Below are 13,287 nucleotides of genomic sequence, written 5' to 3'. Positions count from 1 at the left end.
AACCTGGAGACCTGGTGCCAGGAGACGCCAGTGGAGAAAGTGGACAGTTTCCAAACCTGGGTGTCCACATCACTCAGGATCTGTCTTGGTCCTGCCACATTAACACCCTGGTTAAGAAAGCCCGCCAGCATCTCTTCTTCGTCAGAAGACTCAGAGACTTCCATTTGCCACTGAGGGTGCTCAACTTCCGTTGACAGGAAACATCTGCACCTGGTTTGGGAACAGCACCAAGCATGACAGACGAGATCTGCAAAGAGTGGTGCGCTCAATCGAATGCATCATTCGATCAGAGCTTCCTGGCCTGCTGTCCATCTACACCAAGCGGTGCAAGACCAAAGCCAGGAAGATTATGATGGACCTCTCCCATCCCAACAATGGACTCTTCTCACTGTTGAGGTCTGGGAAGCGCTTCCGCTCCCTTAAGGCCAAAACAGAGAGAATGAGGAGGAGCTTCTTCCCCCAGGGTATTCAGGCCCTGAACCAGGTGTAGGACTGGAATCTCTCACACATATCACATCACCACACACACACACTGGTTTTTCTTCTTGCACACTTCCTATAATTTATAATTTCATTTGACTAATAATCTCTTACGTAAACTGTTATTTGCACATTTTTACTATTATTTAAACATTTTTACTGTAAATTTCTAAGTTAAAGCTGTAAATTTTGTAGTAACCTGTAAATTTGTATATCTTACTGTAAACCTACTGTCATTTAATGGTTGGGCACTGCACAGCTACAGGCATCTGACCTCATGTTATACTGTGTATGGTTGTGTGTGTGACAAATAAAATTTGAATTTCAATTAAATGACAAACGTTACTGTTCTTGTAAAGTATGTAAGATATATTTGAGAGATTTTACTGTACAAATCTTTGTACAGTACTGAGCGTGCTACTCCAGACGTTTCAGCTGTCGTATCAGAAACTTAATTTAAGTTTGCAGGGAAAAAAAAACAACTTACCGTTAAAGCCAATAACAGCCTCCCGTTCGAACCCAGGTGTACTTTCTATTTAAAGATCCATTATCAAACTAACTCTGTTGTATTCACCAGAAAAAAATTTAAAAGTATCCTAACCAGTAAATTCAAATTTTGTTAAAAATAGCGGTAACTATTTTTTCTCAGGCAGGTTAAGTAGTTCCACACCTAAGTGTCGCTTGGTAAAATCAATCGGGCTCCACCAACTGCAGGATGTTTCTTTGCTGCATTCACGTGGTATCGGAAATTTTACATTTGAAATGGCCGCACACAAAAACAATTAAATATAATTGGCAAATTACACTGGAAAAATCGGTGATATTGCATTTGCAAGTGACATTGTAGTGTATTTGCACGATGGATAAAGCCTAATAAATTAATCCGTGACTGTACTGACAATATACAAAAACTTAAAAAAAAATCTCTCATTTCGTTAATAAACATATCACAGAAGAATCTGGGACATAATAGAACAAATAAAAATATATTTCAGCACATTTACTGATTATCAGTATAAAAACATTAAACGCTCATTGTCTGAAATTACTACAAAGAAAATCGCAGTATGTCACAATATGTATCTTTATTGAAAGTAAGCTATCATGCACAAGATAAAAATCATTGGATTACACAACTACATCATATATATGTTCTAGATCTAATCTAACAATGTTCTATGTTCATTTAAATTTTTTAAATCTGCATATTTGGCACTTATTATGATGGCAAATTAGGTAACAATTACTTTGTAAAGAAAGTACACTCTGTTTTATAAACTACAGAAAGAAGCAATACTTAGCTACATCCTGGTTTGCACTGCACCATGCAAAATGTTGTACTGATATAACTGTAGGTCCAGAGAAACCTTCCAGCCATTTGGCAGGGCAACTGTATTTCCTTGTCCTTTGGTATAGAACTATAAAATACTCTTAAACGCTAACCACACCACATGTCATAACAGTGAACTGTGAACAGAGCAGACCTGGTGCCCTGTCCTAACTGAGATTTTTAAAAAGAATTTTAGTGGACAGTCAGCAATGAAAGCAGAAAGATGAATCATCACAAGAACTTTAAATAACTTGTCAATAGAACAGAAATGAGCTTCTTCCTCTCTCTTCACCAAAACTAAATGAAGAGGAAATGTGCTTTTAATAAACACTCAACATTTACGTTACACTGTCGGGATTCTCTGAAGGTCCTTCAAAACTTAGTATTTCTTTGGATGTGTCCCCAGCCATCTGTCTGTGTGCGTGTGACCTCCGGTGTCTGCTGAGAGAATGGCTCCATTTAAACCTGCAGCCGCAGATGAGGCACAAATAGGGTCTCTCTCCAGTATGTGTCCGCCGATGCTTTGTCAGTGACGCATTTCGTGAGAAAGTTGCTCCACAATCATTACAAATATATTTTTCTGACTTAATATGAACATTTTGTTCATGCTCTTTCATGTTGCCCAGCTGTGAAAAGCCTTTACCACATACAGGGCAAAGATGTGGCTTCTCTCCTGTGTGGGTCAATACATGAATATTCAAATCCTGGCGAGAATAAAACTGCTTGCCACAGATAATGCATTTGTATGGTCTTTCCCCTGTGTGGCTCCTCATGTGCCTTTTCAGTCCCTCAGAGCGAGAGAAGCAGCTCTCACATAAGGTACATTTGAAAGGCTTCTCTCCTGTGTGGGAGAGGAAGTGCCTACGAAGCGCTGAGGCCTTGAAGAAACACATCCCACAAGCCGCACAACTGTGAGGTTTTTCTGGCTGCTCCTCGTGTGTCTTTTCGTGTGCTTTGCAGTGACCTGACTCGGAGAATCCCTTACCGCAGACCGAACAGGTAAAAGGCTTCTCTCCAGTGTGCATACGCTTGTGACGAATGAGTTTGTTAAGTTTTCTGAACGTCTTCATGCAGTATGAACACTGATGAGGTACCCTGGGTTGTTTTGTGTGTGTGCGTTTATGCCTCTCTAACCTTGAGGGTCTATTGAACACTTTTCCACAGTCGGGACAGGGGTGCTTGTTAGTCCTACTGTGGCAATTCCGGTGTCGGATCAGCGTCTCTTGTTTTGTAAAGCTTATATTACAATGCTCACACTCATGAAGAGTCTTGGGCTTGCTGGTGTGTAGAGGTTTATGCCACTCCAGCTTTGACGGTCTGTCAAATATCTTGCCACAGACAGTGCAAGGGTAACACTTGTCTGATGTGTTGCTCTGTGGCTGTTTGTTTTCTGGCTCGGCCACTGAAGCATCACTGGAATCTGGGTCTGAGATTATTTTCACCACCACTATTTCTGGACCTGAAGAGGAATCACATTAAAAACACAATTTGAGTGTGTTACTGGCTGAAGTGACTTAGCAAATCTCAGTAAGCAAAACACAATGATTGACTTTTACCATGTTACACATACGCATTCGTGTTCAGTGGGGCTTAGTTTTGTTCTGTTCCACATGCACTGTATGCCACCAAATTCAGTTAGATAAGGAACCAGGCTTTTTAGAACTAAAAAAGTGAACTTATTTATTACACAAATTTTGATCAAAAGGGGAGAAACATGCAAAATACCCTCAATACATACTTTCCTCTGCAGATTCTGTATTAGGGACAGGTGTGGTGTCTGGGCCCATTGCTGCAGCCTGTTGATGTACAACCCATAAACAGTTAAGGAACAAATACACAATATATCTACATATTGTACATTTACTATTACAGCTTCCACGATGCAAACTCGTACTGTAGCTAATGTCTGAGACCAAAAGGACTCATTAGACACATCCAGGGAAATTCAAACAAAACTGATGTGGAAAGTGAACAATAAACATTGATACAGCTAATATAAAAGTCTTAATGGAGAGCTATTTCAGATGAGCAGCTGTCAAGTTATCCCTGTGAAATCCAGAATTGAATTCAAAATCCTGCTCCTCACATACAAGGTCTTAAATAATCAGGCCCCATCTGATCTTAATGACCTTGTAGTACCATATCACCCCATTAGAGCACTTCGCTCTAGCACTGCAGGCTTACATGTTGTTCCTAGAGTATTTAAAAGTAGAATGAGAGGGAGAGCCTTCAGTTTTCAGGCCCCTCGTCTGTGGAACCAGCTTCCAGTCTGATTTGAGAGACAGACACTATTTCTACTTTTAAGATTAGGCTTAAAACGTTCCTTTTTGCTAAAGCATATAGTTAGGGCTGGATCAGGTGACCCTGAATCCTCCCTTAGTTATGCTGCAATAGGTGTAGACTGCTGGGGGATTCCCATGGTGCATTGAGTATTTCCTTTTCAGTCACGTTTCTCACTCAACATGTGTTAATAGACCTCTCTGCTGAATCATACTTGTTATTAATCTCTGGCTCTTTTCCACAGAATGACTTCCTTCACCCCAACCGGTTGCAGCACATGGCTGCCCCTCCCTGAGCCTGGTTCTGCCAGAGGTTTCTTCCTGTTAAAAGGGAGTTTTTCCTTCCCACTGTCAGGAATGCTTGCTCACAGAGGGTCATTTGATTATTGTAGGGTGTACCTTACAATACAAAGTGCCTTGAGGAGACTGTTGTTGTGATTTGGCACTATATAAATAAAATTTAATTGAACTGAAGTTATCCCACTTGAAATCCAAGTGATTTGGTGTTTGAGTTTGTAAAAACATAGGCATCAGAAACACTTTATTGTATTTAATTGGACCTTCCTGACTAACTGGCTGTGACTTGTTTATGTGGTTAACTAATGATTAGTTGGTTGGAAGTTTGGGGGGAAATTTTACAATTCTACAAAAACAAAAAAAAATAAATCTACTTATCAGTGGTGGGCAAACTATGCGAAACAGATACTATCGCTAAATTACCTCAAATCTACATTCACCAGACACTTTATCAGGTACACCTTGCTAGTACCATTTTTTAACTCCAATTGTATTACGAACTGCCCCCTCCTAGCACAAACAGAAAGCACTAGCTGGAAACACCCCTTGACTACATTACAGCATCAAAAATACTCAGGTAGAGTGTGGCACTACTAGTCACTACTAGTTGGTCCGTGCTTACATTTTGTTCACGCCAAAAGTTTGAGCCTGCCATCTAAAACATGAGCAGCATAAAAGATAAGCAGCATGTATGCAGTGGGTTAAGGAGTCCGGTGTGCTGCACACACCCAGTGTCTGTATCAAGACGCTGGAAGGAAAACAACACTAAACAACCCTTAACGCTCAAAGTTTGTATCAATATCCTCAAACTAAACTTAAAGATGCACGTGAAATTGAAAGTGGTCCGTGCTGGTTCTGAAAGCTAACATGTTGTTTATTTACCTATACAAAAAAGATTTGCTAGAATGTTTGTGTGGCGGCTCGAGCATTAACCCGTCCACTTGCAGCGAAACCGACACCGGCGTGGTTAACGATTGTCGATAAGGGGTTATAATTAAACTCAGGGTAGTGTTAACGCATTGTCACAACGGTATACAAATACAAACACAACAGCCGCACTTTTACGGCGTTTGCTAGCTACTGTCGCTAACGTTTTAGCTAACCACGCAAAACAGCCTCGGAGGCGTAAACAAGATTCAGGCCCACCTATGTAATAATCCGTAAAAGAGAAAGCTTACCACGTCCTCTATCCACAGTTTTAACCGAATACTTCTTCGCGTGAAAGGACAGCTCGTAGCCGCGGACTGCTTCATCTTCTTTATATGCATTACCGCCACCAACTGGTGTGGAGTGTGGACCGAAATTCTCCTTCCTGTGCTTCTCATTTCTCATATTTTCCTTTTTGTTTTGTTAAACCATCGCCCTTTCATCTCTTCCTCCCATTGCTTTCGTCACCTTTATTTCATTTTGTGCCTTATTCTGTTCTTAATCTCGGTCCTACAAACACTGATATCCATATCCATCAGCGGTCTCTTTGTAGCTTCCTTTGCTTTTCCTTCTGTCATTTCATTTCCCTTAACTCCATGATGCGCTGGTAGCCATAATAAGCCCCATCATAGTAAGCAACGGACTGCTAAACACGCCGCAGCAATTTGGGGTTGATGCTCTTTCCCTTGCATGGTGCCTTCATCTGCTCACGTACTTTCAAGAACCGGTGCTTTTTCTTTGCGGTTAACAGATTTGCGGTTCAGTCAGATGTCCAGCAGGGGCTCGCTCAGATCGTGGTAAATGTTGACGTTGAGAGGCGTTGTTTCCTGTTCTTTCTTTCTTTCTTTCTTTCTTTCTTTCTTTTAAATTATTATTGTTTTGATTTCATTTCATTTGTTTATACAACAAAAACAGGTTGTTGAAGCTAAATGAACACAAATACCGAAGGTTCTCCAAAATGGATATAAGGGCAACCAGACATCTTGAGTTTTTTCTAATTTATATCTATCTTTAGTAGAGTTTTTTCTTTCTTTTCTGTTATCACTAAACAAAGAAAACATAATACACTCCTTTCGCATGTCACTCCAAATGGTTCCATAAAGCTACAGAGACTAGCTTCAGCAAGTTTCTTAATGTTAAGAAATAATCTTTGCAGGTAGAAACGATATAATATAGATCATTTTGCGAATATAAGTAAAGGAGCTTTAAAGCAGAATTTCTTTTTCATTTTAAAGTATAAATGTTGTAACAGGAGCAAAAGAGGATTCGTTTTTTTAACAGGAATGCTGACAATGTTAAGTAAAAGACTTAAGTAAAAATAAATAAATAAATAAATAAATAAAAACGTTATTTGCTTTCAATCCCATTACAACTGCAGCCATGTTAATAATAAAACACTTATCTGAATAAGTTACTTAACTGAGAGAAATAGTAAATAAAGGATTTTAAAAGGGATGTTTTGTACAACTGTACATCAAATCTAAATAAACTGCACAATCAAAATATACAATTTAACAGTCGACATAGATCTTATAAAATACTGCAGGTTACTGTTTTCCCAATTATAACCAGATGCAGTTGCAATTTTAACAGCATGTTTACAAATATTATCCTTTAGTGAATGTAGTGCTTTAGTTATTACATAGTATTATAAAACTAGTTATCCTCGATTCATCACAGAAAAGTGAGTATATGCACCGAAAAGAGCGTCATTGTGTTCCTTCTGAGCTGCCCTGAGATTACAAGCTTTGTTTACCTGGATTGTAATGTTCACTAAGACATTGTATGTGACCCAAATCTGTACAAATAAACTTTGATTAACAAAATAAAATCTCACCTAACTATACAAAAAAAATTACACAATTTAGCATTTCACAGGACAAGTGTGAAATGTCTGTAAGCTGCTTATCAATCAAAATCACTCAAATTCTTTGAAGGAAAAACTGTTTCAGTCTTTACCAAAAAATAGTCAGTTCTGTTTTCTCTAACTCACTTACAAGGAAAACAATGAGAAAAGGAAATGGAGTTCTGGATGCCCCACACTTCCAGGGACTGGATCTTGAAGTCTCTCTTGCAGAGTGCAATGCTCTTAAAAGTTTCACACGGCTCTGTGTAACCCCCTTGTAGGTCTCTTTGCAGGCAGAGAGCATGGCCTCCATCTCCACCTGAAAGAGGACACATAGATATGAGCAGAGTATACTTGCAGCTTCCCTGTCACACAATATATTAAAGGTTCCTTCAAAGGCCAATCTATTGTATGTTTTCACTAACACACCAATAATAAGCTGATTGTCATCCCCTGCTATGAACTTGGAGGCCTCTTGCTCCTTAGGCCTCTTGGGCTGTTTAGCAGACATGGATTCCTCCACTGGTGCAGTGACCATCAGATAGCTGGGATTTTGCAGTGTCTCAGCAGGACAGGTCAGAGTTGTGCTGGAGGGGATGTTGCCATTAGTTGACGCCTGAGGGAAAGCACTAATGCTGCCTCGAAGTTCCTCAGGAGAAGCTCTTGGGCTCATTATATTGACCATAGATCTCTGATAGAGCTCCATGTTGGGACGGAGCTGAAACAGTAATCACAAATCTTGTTTGACGCCTTGCAGTGTCAAAGGCATTGCAGTACATTAACATGAAGAAACCCATACATGGTCATTCTAAATCTAAGGTAAGTTGAATTCAACAAGAAGAAAGCTCACCGTGAAAACTAAACACTCCCCAGTTCCAAAGTATGCAAGTTCCTCTGAGTCATGTTTTCTTCTTTCTGCTACATCAGTTGACAAGAAGGCACCAAATACCTAAGATAAGAGAAATTACATCATGTCAGTGGCATATAAAACTTACTGCGTCGACTAAATCTCACCATTATAGAAGCATAAGGATCAATTCTGAGGCTCATTTAACATGTCAAATAAAATGTATCCTAATATTGATTATTTTATAGTTTTACCTCTTCATCCACAGATTTAATAATCATGACAGATGGTTCATGTCCCTCCACATGTGAATAGAATCTGTATGAAATAAAAATATACAAAACACGTTTTGTTTTTATAAATGCACAACAACATTATATACATGCCAAACTGGCATACAATTGCCCCTCAAGAGCTAAGACCTATTTTATTGAAATTTCATGTTAAATCAGAGAGAGGTTTTAGCACTGTTTAAACGCAGGGGAAAAAAACAGTATTTGTCACTAAATGTTGATAGTAAAAACACACCTGCTGACGGTTACAAAAAAAATATTTGTTTTTCACTGCAGGGACGCGAAGTTCAACAGATATTAATTTGATACAACGTAAACACTATTAAAGCTATTGTGATATGATTTAAATATTCCTCTGATTCACGCCTCTTTTTTAGGTAGTTGCCAAGTGGGACTGAAGCGCAGAACAAAGGTTACTTACGAAGCAAGAGTCCTTTCATGCTCAGCTGTGCTGAACAACCTGAAGGGACTGAAGAGGGCAAAGCGCTCAGGTATCCAGGCCCAGATGACTCTCATCTCCGTCCCTGTTACAACACTGGAACGAAAGTTGTTGAAATCCACTGTCTCTACTGGTAGCCTTTTGGAAACATATGTGAAAACAGGGTTCATATTAGTTGAAATGGAATATTCAATACTACTAAGTTTGTGTATATTAATCCTTTATTACATACAAATATACCATTCGTCATCTGATTCATGACAATGTCAGTATTAACCCACCTTTTCTGGTCTATGCTGACACCTTTTAGTATGAGTGACTCTTTATTGGCAGTGAACAGTAGGTTAAGGTCTCTCCTTGTGGGTACTGAAATCTTGAAGGCTCTTTCTAGGAGCTTCTCGGCTGTGCAGTGGCGAGCTACATTTTGCACAAATCTTTTCATGTCTGTTCTGAAGTCTTCCACATCTGCCACTCGAGATGACACTGATACTTTATAGAGGTCAAGCAAAGCCAGAGCAACCCTACAAAGAATAATTATGAAACACATTAACTGAATTTTTTTGTCTGTATGTTTGTTTTTTCCCAAAGTAACTGATATGGCAGAAGAAATGACATATTTAGGACTAAGTCTTTTTGTTTATTTGTTGAAATGCGGCAGCAGTAACAAACCTGTAGAGGACCTTGTAGCCCTCCAGTAGGTAGACATCTAGAACTCTAATGGCATATGTGAACGGAAGGTCAGCAAATATCCACATGATCCAGTCAGAGTAAAACTCAAACAGGTTCTGGTGGGAGCTGGCTATCAGTTTGCGAATGCCTCTGCAGCATTTGTTGGCAAGGTCTCCAAAGGTCATACAGGACGCACGGTAGGTGAGGAAAGTCTGGTCAATGTAGCGCTTGTTGGGATCATTGTAGCAGATAAGTCGGGACACACTGTAGAAACATTCAGCTTCATCCTCGCTGAAGTGGAGGATGAGGGAGACCAGGGCGGGTAGAATGGGGCAGAAGTTCATGTCTATGAAGTATTTTCCAAGGCAAAGAAGAACCTTTTTTGCAGAATTCAGGCCTGCTTTGTTGAGGCAGTATCTGGAACAGAACAGAGGAAGCAAGGACCCATTTGGTCACATTTACTGCAGTGCAGAAGTATAATAATACTTGAATGTAAACTTTTTCTGTTATATTTGTATATATATATATATATATATGTTGCTAGTCTTGTGGATGCTTTTAATAAACGTAGCCAAAATTAGCAAAATCAAGTTTGTCAGCTATGAAGTGTGATTGCAGTATCACAAAATATTACCTTGGTATTTCTCCATCTTCCATATACTTCGGCACTGGGTGGCTGCTACGTTTTTGTTCTCCAAATAGCTTCTTGGTCAGTTCATAGTAGACATCTCTGTCTGGAGTGACAGCCCTTCTGCAGATATATAAAATCAATACACAGTCAAAAATTTGGTTCAAGCAGATTTCAGCAAAAATGCTCACAGTGGTTCCATTACTTGCCACAAATACATACATAGAATTGATGCTGTGGATGATGTGATAATAAGCTTTGGCCCTTAGTGTGTGTGGCATGGCCCAAAATCCTTCGCGAGCCATAGTTTTAAGCTGCTGGTGCTCACTCCGTAGGATTTGTTGATATTTTTTTGCAGCTTCAGGATCAATTTTCTCCCAGTCCACAAACTGCCCATACTTCATCCCAGAGCTGGAACAAATCTCCCAGTTGTCTGCTTCAGAGATGGTCATCATGGAAACTTGCTTGAGATGGCATTTACTGCCTGAGCCAAAATAGACACATGTAACTTCATTATTATTATTATTATTATTATTATTATTATTATTATTATTATTATTATTATTGTAGATTTTCATTCTATTTATTTTGCTTTTAAAATCCATATCCAACTTTAAAAACATTATTTCACTACCACAAGTTTCTCTAGAGGGTGATTGCTTGTTTGGTTTATGCTTTGACTTCTTAGAGGTGAACTCAACATCCGACACATCCCCGTCTCTTTCCTCCTTTTTGGTTGCTTGATACTTTGGCAGTGAGCTTTGCATCTGTTTTGACGTAGGGGAGGTTGTAAAGTGTCTTATGTCATCTTCTGAGCATAACTCCGATGTCTCATAACTGTAAAAAGACCTTTTAAAGACATTCGATTCAATATTAATTATGTAGTTCAGTAATTCAAGTCAGAAGAGGAAAAAAAAACACAAATCTGGTTAATTAGAAGTAAACCTACATTTGGTTATCTGGCCAGTAACCTAATTTTGATAATATAAGAGTAAAAGCATAGTTAATTATGAATACACACCTAGATCGAGGTCTTAAACCGGTTTCTTCTTTCTGTGTGTCCACACCATAAGGCTTTTTTTCCTCTGCATTGTAATAGGAGTGAGACCTTTGTCTGGTTCTGCTTCTAGCCATAGATTCCAGATTGTGGTCAGAGAATGCATCTGGGAAAAAATTCATGTTTCCACAATTGAAGAATTCTGGTGTCCGTGAAACATGAATCATCTCAATTCCTATTCTGCCTTGAAAAATAGGTTAGAAGGTAATGTTTCTCCTGTTGCTAGCTGCACAATCTGAGGATCCGGGCTTTATATAGGCCTGTGGGCTTTGGTCATGTGAGCTCTACATGGTTTGTTGTTGGTGAATTCAGGCACTGAAAGTGAAAAGTTCCATTGTTTTACCTGTTATATCTTTGGCACTGTCTCTTTCTGAGAAGTAATCAGTGTCTGGAACCCAAGTGCCCCCATGATCAGAATCATAAAACAAGACCTTACATTTCCAGATCACGTAGCTGACCCCCCCCCCCCCCCCCAAAAAAAAAAAACCCTCCAAAAAACCAAAACCCCCCCCCCCCAAAAAAAACAAAACAAATCTGTTTTTAAAATGTGCAGGTTCCTTCAGAAATTAAATTAAATTAAATTAAATTAAATTAAATTAAATTAAATTAAATTAAATTAAATTAAATTAAATTAAATTAAATTGCTTACGAGACCAAGATGTATTTGAACACTGAACATTACATTCCTTGAAAGTCTTTGAAATGGTTTGCTCTCGTCAACATGTTCAGAAATAAGAGAGCAATCATGTCCTAGACATGGCTTTTTCTTTGAAATCACTTCACGTACTTCAAGCATTGAAATGCCAGTAGAATCTATTCCAAGAAATCTTCCAAAGGCTATTATTGAACACAACATATGTATGTTTTCATCTAAACACAACCGTTGTTTGGGTATAAAACATAAAACCTCTACAAGTACTTACTCTATGTGTCGGCACATAATGGAATGGACTTGAAAAACAAACTGTTTTTCTCAGATTATCAGATGTGAAAAAAAAACAACATATTTTACATAAGCATAGATTTAACACCTGTGTCGTATGAGAAATGAACAGAGCAGAAATACATTTGTCCTTCAAACTGAATAATCTTGCCATATTGTGACATAGACTGTGTAAATTAGCAGGTGGTGTTTCTTCCTTTGTTGTGCCTCTCTGCTGTTTACAAAAGTGACAAGTCACTTAGAAGATTACATGCATGGTGCCACTCTTACACTCCAATGAAAAGTGCATTTCTCTTCTTAAGGCTGACATATTTCCTACATCTCTGTACAGAAGAAAAAAATGACTGCAGGGTAAAAATAACAAACTAAGCATGGACACGTATCACTTTGGTGTTTAATGTTGACTATCATTACAATATTGTTGATGTTTTATAAATTCTGTGGTAACAGTTGTAGATTTTTTTTACTTGGATGTTGATGTAAATTGCTTTTGCAGGTCTGTTTTAAGTATTTAGGAGAAAGATTTTTAGCTACTATTTCTGTAAGCCTTTAAAAGCGATTCAAAGTTGTGTTTAAATGATTACTGCTGTCATTTGTTTTCATCTTTGAGAGTCACTCATAATAATGTGTCTGTACAAGTTTTATGAACGATTTATAGACTTGTGAAATGAAATGCTGTTCTTTCAAAAGTTAACTATTAGACTATTCTGGCTTTAACTTGCATAAAAAAAACCCCTCATTTTAAGCAGCCTTCACTTGTTTTCTGTAAAACCAAGACCATGGGGGTGGTTCCTGCTGGAAAAGTGGAAAATTTTGAGAGTGGAATAGTTAATGACAATCAAAAAATTTCCATGTCTAAAAGGAACTTTGTGGCCTTTGGCTTCAAGAGGAAAGGTATCCTTCAAATCTTTTTATATTGCTGCTGTATCAAGATCTTACCATTTCTTGGTGTTTGAATGTATGAAAAGCAAAATAAAAATAAATAAATCAAATTTAAATTTGGAAAATTGAGATCACATCTTATAATTATATTAAATTATATTTTACTGTAGGTCATCCATGTCTAAGGCTTTCCCATGAGTCTTTATTTCTGCTTGAAGTGGTTTTTTCGTTTGAAATTCCCAAATAGTTAGTCGAGCAGCCCTGAAATTTCTACACTTTAACTGACCTGTGAGTCAAAAATTAACAGCAAATCCTAACCCACAGAGGGCAGCATTATGCTATCACAATGCGCACTCTGTAGAAGTCCTGG

At 38.4% G+C, this 13,287-nt stretch overlaps 2 protein-coding genes across 2 annotated transcripts; both read right to left on the bottom strand.

Moving 5' to 3' along the window:
* Positions 1 to 1,546: 1,546 nt before the first annotated feature.
* Positions 1,547 to 5,711, bottom strand: LOC146516693 (uncharacterized). The gene is made up of 3 exons (XM_085163780.1): positions 5,565 to 5,711; positions 3,549 to 3,606; positions 1,547 to 3,269 (listed from the first exon to the last, which is right to left on the bottom strand). Exons 1-3 carry the CDS (start codon positions 5,709 to 5,711, stop codon positions 2,149 to 2,151), a joined length of 1,326 nt encoding a protein of 441 aa, XP_085019906.1. The 3' UTR covers positions 1,547 to 2,148.
* A 509-nt stretch (positions 5,712 to 6,220) lies between these two features.
* Positions 6,221 to 11,551, bottom strand: LOC146516692 (TBC1 domain family member 24-like). The gene is made up of 11 exons (XM_085163779.1): positions 11,057 to 11,551; positions 10,670 to 10,884; positions 10,258 to 10,519; positions 10,042 to 10,158; positions 9,408 to 9,824; positions 9,020 to 9,259; positions 8,721 to 8,876; positions 8,261 to 8,324; positions 8,010 to 8,108; positions 7,589 to 7,877; positions 6,221 to 7,478 (listed from the first exon to the last, which is right to left on the bottom strand). The coding sequence occupies exons 1-11, from the start codon at positions 11,257 to 11,259 to the stop codon at positions 7,303 to 7,305; spliced, it is 2,238 nt and encodes a 745-aa protein (XP_085019905.1). The 5' UTR covers positions 11,260 to 11,551; the 3' UTR covers positions 6,221 to 7,302.
* Positions 11,552 to 13,287: the final 1,736 nt, after the last annotated feature.

This window comes from Neolamprologus multifasciatus, chromosome 6, assembly GCF_963576455.1.
Source record: "Neolamprologus multifasciatus chromosome 6, fNeoMul1.2, whole genome shotgun sequence".
Taxonomy (NCBI): domain Eukaryota; kingdom Metazoa; phylum Chordata; class Actinopteri; order Cichliformes; family Cichlidae; genus Neolamprologus; species Neolamprologus multifasciatus.
The sequence above is the reverse complement of the archived record's forward strand: the minus strand, read 5'-3'. Positions and strand labels throughout refer to the sequence as shown.